A 12003-nucleotide genomic window follows, 5' to 3' on the forward strand; every position below is an offset into this window, starting at 1 on the left:
AGTCTTGAGCTTTTATTGAATGAATTTCCCCTATATTACTCAGCTGAACAAACTGCCAACTTCTATATCCACCAAAACACTGGATACTCCATCAGAAATGCCATCCCTTGAATAAAATCCGCCAAGAACACACCAGACAAAGCTCAAAACCCGAAAAAACTATAGACCCTCATCTTTTCTTGCAATACCATCGTTTGGTTGCTTCAAGAAAATATTCCAATGCAATATGACGAGCTACCAGAAATGCTAACAATCCGCGGAAAACTTACAATCTCCGGCATTTTCAGAAAATTTAATCACGGGATGCGAAGAGACACATAAACCCTAACCAATCCGCATCGTGTCGCGCAGGAAGCACCGAAGCGTTAATGCGGGATCCTTTTATAGACCTCTTAACACCGAAAATTTCGCAAACAGATTTGCAGCTACCGGCGATCAAGCGATCGAATATCTCAAAACGAATCCTCTTGAGATGATAGAATCTGAAGAGATATATTTCAGAAGAACCACTAAAATGGAGACTGTAGAGGTGTTGTAGAGAGGCTGAGAGACTATTAAATCCTTGAGAAATAAAAACCTCAGATGGAAAAAAGCAGAAATAAAATGATTAACTAGATAGATATACAGCTATTTTACACCGATAAAACCCACAGCATTATCTGTATTGACAAAAATACCTCAGCATCTTATATATGGACAAACGTATCCCCTTGAAGCTTAGTACGAAAACGGCTTAAGCTTACCCTGACCCCCATGCCACGCACGAACCGGGAGCTTCTGGGCCCTAGTTAGCCTCAGGCTGGTGGCTCCAAGAAATTATGCAGTGGCGAAGGTTTGATCACGAGACTTTGCTTCGTGATCCTTTTTTTTTTCTTTATTTCCCTTGTTAAAATGAAACGGCAAAGCAAGGAGCTTTTAGCGTTTTACTTGTTACTTTTAAGATAAAATTACACTCCCCTTCCATGTACTTTGTTTAAATGGCACTCCCCTCCCCTGCATGGTTGTATATTGTGAGTTTGTGACAAACATCTCTAATATTTAAAGATTCTATCCATCCAATTCCCAAAAGCTCGGCTGTGCGGCAGTGCTAGGTGGGGATGATGACATGTGGCAGCTCGGACAGTCCAAGCTCAACATAGTCAATGAGCTCGGACCATTGGATGTCTGAGCTGCCACATGGCAACATCTCCACCTAGCACTGTCGCATTGCCGAGCTTTAGGGAATTGGAGAGAATAATTTTCCTCGTACCTAGTCGTTGAGAAGAACAATGTTGAGCGATGACCTCAACCTAAAATATTCATTTAAACCCCAAACTATCCTTATATAGTGTGATATTCCAAGATTGCCCTTCCTAAGAGAACTAAGTGAGATAAAAAAGATGTAACTCTTCTTCTTCATTCGAACACTCTCCGGCAATAATCTTATTCGTTCGAACACTCTCCGATGGTAATCTTCTTTATTCGAACACTCTCTGACCACCGAAGCTTTAACCGAAAGTGAGATAAAGAAGAAGTATTTTTCTTCGTTCGAGCACTCTCTATGCCATCGATCTACTCCTAACCGGAAGTGAGATAAAGAAGAAGTTCTTCCATGGTTGAAATTCACCAACCATCGATAGCGCCGTAACGATCGAGCCCCTCTATTGGCATGATATTGTCCACTGTAGCCCAAAGGGCCTTAAGGCTTTAAAACGCGTTATATTAAGTATAGGCAGGTACTCTTTATCAATAGCTCAGGATCTCCCTCCCTAGCTGATATGGGACTAAGTTTGCACCCCCTCACCGATCTCCCAACCCCCTAGTACTCAGCAGTGTCTTGGTGGGGACACTTCAACGATCTCCCAGGCAGGCCGATACTAAGCAGTATTATTGGTGGGGCCACAACGAGAACACTATCTGTAAGGTAACATCCTACCCCGCGTGCGCTGTGGCCATGTCGTGCGGCCCCGCGTGTCTTGGGGAGTTACAGTCTCCCTCCTTACGGGCACAACATCCCTACTGTGGCGCCACCAAGAATACGGTTTAGTACCGGCCTGCCTGGGAGATTGTTGAGGTGTCCCCACCAAAACACGACTGAGTACCAGGGGGTTGGGAGATCGGTGAGGGAGTGCAAACTTAGTTCCACATCGGCTAAGGAGGGAGATCCTGAGCTATTGATAAAGAGTAGTCTCCTCTACTTAGTATGACGCATTTTAAAGCATTGAGGCCCCTTGGGCTAGAGTGGACAATATCATGCCAATGGAGGGGCTGGATTGTTACAAGTGCCATCAATCTCCTCAACACAACAAACCTCTACGAAGTCAAGTGGCTATGATGCGAAACTGAGGGAATGGTTTTCCCCTTGATTCCATTCAAGATGAACCTCTATAGCTGCTTCAGAACATTGATAAATCCCAAAGAGAAACCCTATTTTTTTTTCACATCATTTTGGCTTCAATTTAGAGTGAAATCAAGAAGTTATACATCAAAGGTTTAATTTTTGAAAATTGTGATTCCAAAAGATATAAATTGGTACACGATTTGGTAAGCTTTTCTCCTTTGTTTCATCCCGTATGAGTATTAGAGGTTTAGTTGTTTCAATTTTTTGAGAAATCCCCATTCCAACTACATTAAATTTGGATGATTCTTGGATATGAAATGAATTAGATTGCATTATGGGATGTTCTTGTCTATACTAAGCATAACGCTGCACCATGGGATGAATTGGATTGCATTCTTAGCTGTACATTGATCATGCATCATCATCATATAAGGCTACGGATTGCATTCTTTAGCTATACATTGCTAATGCATCATACAAGGCTGCACTATACCATATTAATAGATTAGCTATACTGATGATGCACCACTATATCCTCTCCTCATCAGAGTCATTTAGGCTCTGTATGGCAATGTTAAAAAAAAAAAAAAAAAACGATTCCAGTGTTTTTTTTTTTTTTTTTTTTTTTTTTTTTTTTTTAACAAAAACGGGGTGAAAATTATATGGTATGTCCAGTTTGATTTTCTATTTGTTTTTTTAAACGAACCGGGCCCTTAGCACACTTATGATCCACATTTGGGTGTTTCTATATATGAGAAACGCTTATGGAAAAATGGTGGAAAAACACATGTCACTTAAAAGTTTAGGGGTATTTATGGTATGTACCGTTAACATAACATTGCCTCTCAAATGTAAGATTTCTACCTAAAACAAAAGCATTAAAATTGGAGAGCATCATCATGGAGGGCCGATGCACAGGCGAGCGAGCCAAGGGTTCCCTGCAGTACTACCATTGCTCTCCACTAAACCCATGTAACCACCAATCCACACTGCTCCGACTACTCCTACTACGATTCTTCTTCCTCCTCTCAGGGACTACTCGAAACCCTAGATTGGCCTGTTGCTTTAGAGAAAAAAAGATCACACCTTTGAGGTTCCAATCCAAGGGGGTCTTTGAAGTACTGATGGCGAGGACCTACCAACCTTTGATCTTCGCAAGATTGCTAATTGAATACGATTGGGTAATTGGAGACTGAGTTGACGAGCCATCATTATGAGCAGAAAGATGCGTAAGTTGTCGATCGATCTTTAATGGGTTGGATATTATTCCAATTAATTCTAGGGAATGATATCTTCTCGAGCTCTCTCACTCTGCTTTGGAGGAGAGCAACTGAGTTGCCCATGCTATTGAGGAAGAACAATGTAGCAACAGTAGCAACAAAAATAGTAAACGCGAGGATTTTGGAGGAATTCTCTAAAAGCCATGTGGAAAAATTGAAGTTTTGTAGGATCGGAGAAGCGATCAGGAGGGAGATATGGATATGCTCTGAGCTGGAGTTTTGATGGTTTTGACGATGCACGATCTTGGACCAACATTGAATGAAGTAGACCAATCCAGGCCCAAACCTCAACTTAACTGAACTGAAACTCTTCTCCACTCAACAAAAATTTCTTAGATTCTCTCTCTCAAATTGAGCGGAACTAAAATATCTTCGCTCCCCCTGAGTCTCTTTCCTCTGGGTCTGATGAGTGTCTACCGACAGGTGTGATTTCCCGAGTCAGAAGCACCTCTGCTATTTTCGTGATGCCACCACCAATCCTTCCTTGAAACACTCTTCTATCCATATAGGTTTGCATTTTTTCTTAGTTATAGAAATGTTTATGTTTTTTTTTTTAGTGTTACCATACATAAAACTATGTCAGACCCATAAACGCTAAAAAAAATAGAAACGTTGCCATACAGAGGTAGACCCAGACAAATATTGCTACCAGGACATAATATGTGACATATATATAAAGCACCAAAGAAAGGAAGTTATCCTAAGCACATGAGCCAAGAATGCTGAAAGGTCGAGAAACCATCTCTGTACTTCAAGACTTTTTGATTGGATATTTTGTCAAAGAAGGCGACAGCTTCCCACTGCAGAAATATTGAGTCCTGGTTCGATCATGACAATGGAAGGCTCCAGCCAAGTTTTGAAATCTTCTTTCAGGAGGACATCGATTGGATCGACCTCGAAGTAGAATAGATGAAGTTGAAAGCTATTGAAGAAGAACTGAACATCAAAGGACTATTTGAAATAGCTGCAATCTCTACAGGGGAGGAAGAAGGGCCAAAACCCTATCTGTTAATTCACCCTGTCCTAGAGCCAATTGTGAACTGGATTAGTGTCTCTGAAAGGTATAGTAAGATAGAGTCTTAGGGAGTGGTTAGCTCCGAGTTAGTCCTGTCTGTTGATGAGTCTGTTGTAATCAAGGAGGGTAGTACCTTCCAGTCTGTCGAGTCCGCTTGTATTCATGCTCTTATCATGAATGAAATCAACCATTTCGAGAATGTCTCCTCTCCATATGATTTCTCTTTTGATTCCTCTTCCGATGATGAGGATGTCCTCGAACATCATCATTTAATAAAGCAATTAAAATAAAGAAAAGCCCAACATGTTCGAGAGGACATATGCCCCATAAATTTGGGAACTAAACAATACCCACGAATGGTCAAAATTGGTCCTACGAAGATATGCTTGGCATCGATCCAGAAATAGTGCAACACCAACTGCCTTCTTATATACATATGTTTGGTTAAGTGACCCAAAAACCCATATTTACACCTATCCAAAAAGAGTATTTACATATACTACGTTTTATGTATATACAAAAGAGAACTATCAAAAGGAACGGCCTAATCCATTAGGGCCGCCTAAGAGAAGGCACACAGGTCACAGATGCAGGACCCATCGTGTTCTTCGGGCTCTTGGTCTGCAAAGTCCTCAAAATCATCATCCTCGAACTCGCTGTCAGGCAGTCCGTCACCTGTATAGTCATCTAAAAAGAGGGTTTCCACGAGTGTGAGCTCACATTGAGCCCAATGAGAGGGAAACACACAACATACAAATGATGCATGAAATATTCAAGTATTAAAACTATTTATTTATATGATGCATGACATTCTCACTGTAATTTATCAACCTAGAAAATAGACTAAGTCACTAGGTTCAAGCTACAGGACTGACATCAGGAAGCATCTTGGGGCACTTTTTTTTATTGCCGCCATACCCCCTCAGCCAATACAGGTAGGGAGCCCGCCTCCATGCTTGGTACGTTGGCCTCAAACCTTCGGACAGACCCCGATAATCAGCACACCCGATCTTGGTAGTACCCCCCTACTCCAACCATCTAGTGCTTGATTACCCAGCACCTAAACCCCTGCTGGTAAGGGTAGCTTGGGGTTTCCAACCTAACCATGCATTCTAAATGATGACATGCTGTGTTCAAGAGTGCACCGTGTTCCATATACACGTCCACTCAAGAACACAGGGTCACATAAATAACCATTATGCATATCTAATCAAATCAACAGTTGCAACACAGGGATTCATAACCAAGTTCATAACCAATCATCATTTATGAAATCAATTTATAAAAGATAGCATTCTATCATATGCAAATGAAATATTATCAATACATGAACAATAAAAAGTTCAGATTTAAGGACAATAGTCATGCATATGATGAGTTCAAACAGAGATACACATGCACATCAAACCCCACTCACCTTGGGTGTCTTGATCAAGCTTCTCAACCAAGTGTCCAAAACCAAGGAGAATGAGTTCAAAACAGGTTCAATGTCCTAAATACAGAGTTACAAAAATGTTAAGACACTTCCTAAAAGGTTAGAGAACCATCCCAACCCATTAAAGATCCCAAAAAGTCATTCAGGGGTGGTCAGAGCTTCTTGCTCCAGAAGGGCAGGTCGGCCAGCCCTGATGCTCCGCCCACCAAAATAGCGTAGGATTTTTGGGGGTTTTTCTATGTTCTAGCTCCCAAGAGCTGATCAATGGGTCAAAATGAAGAGAAGGAAGACAAGAGCACTACAATAGGGTTACTTTGACACCAATGCATGTATGATCAAAGAATTAAAAACTCTAATCTAAGGTCAATTCAAGAATTAAGCTAAAACTTGGTAATTAGCTTGAAACAACAGAATTGCAGCAAGAGAAGAAAGAAAAGAGTACTGTGGAGGTATGCATGCTTACCTCAATAGTCCAAAGGGATTAATTAACACTAAATGCATATATGATCAAGAGATCATACATAAAACTTATAGATTCAAGAAGGAAAATGAATGAATTAAAGAGAGCTTTGAAAGTTTGAGTTGTAGGAACTCAAGAACAGCAAATTAGAACTTAGAGGATGATCAAGAGCAGAAAAGAAACCATTGAAGTGTTTAGGGCTTACCTATTGATGATCAAACTAGTGTGGATGAAGATCTAATAACATGCATTCAATCAAAGAGGGGTCTCCAAGCAATCTCTCTTAAATTCTTCTTCTTCTTGCCATAACCGATTCCAGCCCTTAGCCTTTGAGAAATGATTTCTCAAAGCTAAGAATTGCTTATATACTCAAGCCCTTAGGGCATGTTTGGTTAATACTTAAAAGAGAATGAGTTTCTTGTTATAAGCTTAAGCTATTAGGGCCTGTTTGGCTGGCCCAAATAGAATTAAGCTCTATATCATAGTGGGTTATGTTTGGTTGGCCCTAAGATATTAAAATGAATTAAATGGCCGATAGGCTTATGTGGGGCCCACAGACATGACTTGGTTTAATACTATGGAATGTAGATGGTATTCTGATTGAGATGATATAATGGTAATTGAAAAGTAGCAGGGTGTGTGGGTCCCGAGAAATAAAATATTATTAAATAAGGCAACGGTCCCACAACCTTACTGGATTGGATTGCAAAGGATAGGTTGGAAAGAAATTACTTACTATGGATTGCACCGACATGCGATATGGGGTTCTTTAATAAAATTAGAACATGCGGGGACCGCAAGGTAAGGCTGGGTATTGAGCCGGCACGACCAGTTATAGTGGCAGTCCAATAAACATGGCTGGTCGGTTCAGATTACGAAGAAAAATAGAAATTTGACTTTGATAACTGGAGAGGATTTGTGCTCTTTAATCGACATCTGAAATAGACCGATCCATTTTTGACAAACAATACCCACATCGCAGGGCAATCATAGCAGTTGAACTTGAACCAGGTATTACACTGGCTCGAATTAGACCTGCTTTAGAGGTGGGTTTCACACTCTCCCCTCCTTACAAAAATTTCATCCTCGAAATTGTCATACTCGGCAAACCGAGAAGATGAGGGTATCTCTCCCGCATGGAATCTTCCCGCTCTCAGGAAGCTTACTGAGACAGGGTGTCCCAAACATCACGAACAAAGCAACTTCTCCATCTAAAGTGCTGATATGATTGTTCTTCTAGATTTCTTCTTCTTACCACCAACAAAATTGAATTCTCTTTCACCTTTAGGTTTGAACAAGAGGAAGGAGATACAAATTAAAGTGCAACACTCGCGCCAAATAATGTAAATGTCAGTGATGAACGGGTAGGAACAATACCTACTACAATGCCTTAACTTGCTTCGGCTCCTTTCACCGCCACAAAATATAATCTACCCTGGGTCTTGTTACCCAGTCTAGTTTGTTGTTGTCGGGAATCTACAGGAAACTTCTGATGGGTGCAATGTCTTGCAAAGTGGCCGGTCCGGCCACAATTATAACACTTATTATCCTGACCCTCTGACGCTGTTGAAGCTCCTACAGTATTAGAATTTGCACAAGCTGGCGTGGAATCCTATCCTGTCGACCTGGCATCTCTTTTCTAGAACTGTGAAGAAGATGATTTGTAGTATGGGGTCTTCGAGAACTTGTTGTATCCTCGATCAGAGAATGGCATAGACCTTTTTCCTATACCCTGTTGTCCAATGAATTTATCCCTCTGCTTATCTTCTATTGCCTTGGCCATTGGACGACCTCAGAGTAGCCTTGTGCCTTGTGTGCTACCATTACATGGCCGAGGGAAGGTCTCAGCCCATCTTCAAACTTCCTTGCCTTGGCCTCGTCAGTCTTCATATGTTCAGGAGCAAAGAAGAAAAGCTCCTCGAACATCTGCTGGTACTCTAGGACTGATTTCGGTCCTTGGTTCAACTCTGTGAATTCTACTTCTTTCTTCCTTCTAACACAACTGGGGAAATAACTCCCAAAGAACGCTTCTTTAAATATCTCCCATGTCAATTCAGGATGGGCAGCAGCAAGAATAGGTTTGGTTGTCTGCCACCAAGCTTCAGCTTCATGTTGCAATTTATACCTAGCACATTGTAACTTCTGCGCCTCGGTACAACCCAAGAGCTCAAATGCTTTCTCCATTTCCTTCACCCACTTCATCGGTTGGAGGGTGTCATTGGTAATCCCACCAAAAGTGAGAGGTTGAATCTTGAGAAACCTCTTCATTAGCCAGGAAGTAGCATCGTTTATGACTCTTGGAGGAGCTGTTGCTGCCCTTGGCAGTATATTGGCAGTGGGATTTCCTGGCGGGGGCTGCACATTTTGTGCATTTGCTTGCATCTGGGTTGTGATGGTAGCCATGAACTGTTGCTGCTGCCATTGCATCTTTTGTAGCAATTCCCCCATTTGTTGTTGTTGTTGGCCCATCTATTTGCTACGATGTTAGTAACATCATAAGCGGAGAGGGGAGGTGGTGCATTTGGTTTTAGTTGACCTTCTTCATTACGTCCAGACGTAGAGGCCACATTAAAGCGTGACCGAGTGTTCATGGGAGGATGAGGATCACGAGGAAGTAGCACCATTTTGTTGGAGAGCTAAGATAGGAATGGGCGTAGAAGAACTTGGTCTATATATGATCTTCCCCGAGGGATTTAGATACAATGTTATTGTTTAACATAGGACATTTTAAGATTGAGACAATAATTTAGAGAGTGGAATTGCAAGTCAATTCATAGTATGAGTAATCGCAGTTGGATATTAGAATTCTTTTTTTTTTCAAAGCAGTATAGAGGAAAAGGAAAAGCATTTAGTTGAGCCTATAAATATATGTAATAATATGGAATACTTAACTGTTTCAAAAGGCTAGACGTTGTAGGTTAAGTTCAAGTTTGTACTTCACCCAATCATGAGCAATTATTACTAGTCACCATTGTGCTTTTATCACTTGGCGGAAACTGGCTTGCTCTCTTACTTCGCATGTCCTATAAGATTCTTTACTTTCTTTGAGTATTCTCTTTGCGTTTTCTATTATCATGTTCAATTCAAAAATTCTCCTCCTTAGTTGGCTTATGTATCTCATGACATTTAAAATGCAAATTGCTCAAGGTTTCTTTTGTTTACGTCTAGTCTATAATTAATTTCGAATATTTCGTCCCTAACGTTTTCTATTAAGTTAAGGAAATACCATCGCCCATCTAACTCACTGGCATCTGCATACTTTAAGTATTGTCTCAATTGAACCTTTGCGTCGATTTTAGATCTCTCAAGTTGGTTGGTCCTTTCCCTAAGCCTCCTTAGGCACCTCATAGTGTTGGGGGGTGAATTAAACTCACGCACACAACATTTCCAGTTGTAGGGTGGCAGTCATTAATCTATTTAAACGAAATTCGAAATCCCCCCCCCCCCAACTAGAATTACTAGTAATCACATGTTGGGGGGTGAATTAAACTCACGCACACAAACATTTCCGGTTGTAGGGTGGCAGTCATTAATCTATTTAAACGAAATTCGAAATCCCCCCCCAACTAGAATTACTAGTAATCACATACGACAAGTATAGTAAATTTAAATTTTAATTTATCATACCCAAATGTTACTCAGACGATATATATTTCATGAAAACAACACGAACAACATGAAAGTTATAAGAAACAGCCTGGTATGGCGGCCTTTTTGCATACTAGTGCATATGCTGAACTTTGTTTTATCTCACTCATTACCCAATAATTTTTATTCCTTCACTTAATTAAATATATATATTTTTATTTATTTATTTATTTTAAAAGGGGGGTTTCTTTTTATAGGTCTATTAGGTTTAGGTTGGGGTGTGGGGTCCACCCTATGTGGCTCAAAAGAAACAATTTTTTTTTAAACTGAGATGGCTGGCCCTTCAAGGCCAGGCCTTCAAGCCGGAGGGACCGGTCGATCAACTGGTCCATTATGGGTTTTTTAAAAAAAATGAAACAGAGATCTCTTGCCTCAATTTTCTTCTTTTGAAATTTTCATTTTCTTGTTAGTTGTTTACTATATTAGCAAAATGCCTATGTAATAGCTAGTTTGTTCTCTGTTTTATGGTAGTTCATGTCCTAAACACTACCAATGGAAAGCACCTTAGTATTTCGAGCTTTTCCCTCTCTGTACATGCCCAAAACCTATTTGACAGAATTTCTAAACCAACTTAAGAAGTAGTTTATCCCCTTTTTCTTTCAATGGTTGAATTAACCAATTGTAGGTTTTATCCAAATGGGTTTTCATGTACTCTTCTATGGCTTTGACTTATTCCCTTCACATTGTACTCACATTTTATGTTACTTATGATCTATTTAGCTTTAGATTTTCCTTTGTTTACTTTCAATGCAACCTTGAAATTTTTATTTGGTTGTTGGCTTATTCTATGTCCATTATTGACTTGCATTTACATTCACCTTTGGTTTTGTCCCTTTTTTTTGTGTGTCAATGCTTTCCAACTATGTAGGTAATATGTATGGATTTAACCCAAACATGCTCTATAATGGTTTTCATGTTTAATAGCTTGCTTCTTTCACCTCTTCAACTTGCTTTACCTCAACTTAGGAATTGTCATTATAGGCATTCCTTATTATTCTACTTTGAAAATTTGCATTCTTTTGCTATCCTTCCTTTTTCCTTACTTGTTTCTTAATTTGATTGGCAAAACGCTCCAAACATTTACTTGAGTTGTCACTTTTTTGTGGTAGTTGCATCATGTAGAGTTAAAAATAGAAAAACCCAATTTGTTTTTTTCTTAACAATGCTTTACAATCTTGCTCATTTATCACATGGTTGATCAATCTATATGCTTTTTGGGTTGTTTGTGTAGGGTCCTTAAGGTTGTTAGGTTCTCAACTTGTTAGACCCAACATGATCTCATATGGGTGGAGTGTTAGGGTCTTGGGTTGACTACCTAAGTTATTGAACTTGTTTGAGATTTTAATGGATCCTAGGTCTTAAACAATCTTAGCTTAATAATTTCAAATGTTGTTTCAATCATACCTATACATTTCTTATGATCTCATAGGTTGTTTTCATAGGGCTTTAGTCACCTATGATGCTGCACTTTCTTTGGTTCAATTCTAATACATTTTCCCATGAAAAATAGATTAGTTCTTTATGCTTTCCATTTAATATTTTGCTGTACTTTGCTTGGCAGTCTTATTTGAGTTTTATTAAAATCTATATATGTTTCTTTCTTTATTAACTCCTTATATTAGTTGTGGGATGAGTCCCCATTTTATTCTAGCGAGTTTTCTTTTTAAATCATCAACTATGAATTTTCTGTAATAGGCATTCCTCTCTAAAATATAGTAAGCTTTTGTTTTCCTTCAATCATCAGAGGGTATGTGTTTAGTCTATGTTGTTTAACGTATACTAGTAAAGTATATGAATTCTTACTCATTATTCACCCAATTATTTGCATAACCATGGTCTTAGACT

The 12003-nt window shown here is 39.6% G+C and overlaps 1 protein-coding gene across 1 annotated transcript; it reads right to left on the reverse strand.

Annotated features, from left to right (window-relative positions):
* Positions 1-8277: 8277 nt before the first annotated feature.
* Positions 8278-8979, reverse strand: LOC122650663. The gene has a single exon (XM_043844058.1). It carries the CDS (start codon positions 8977-8979, stop codon positions 8278-8280), a length of 702 nt encoding a protein of 233 aa, XP_043699993.1.
* Positions 8980-12003: the final 3024 nt, after the last annotated feature.

This window comes from Telopea speciosissima, chromosome 2 (assembly GCF_018873765.1).
Source record: "Telopea speciosissima isolate NSW1024214 ecotype Mountain lineage chromosome 2, Tspe_v1, whole genome shotgun sequence".
NCBI lineage: Eukaryota > Viridiplantae > Streptophyta > Magnoliopsida > Proteales > Proteaceae > Telopea > Telopea speciosissima.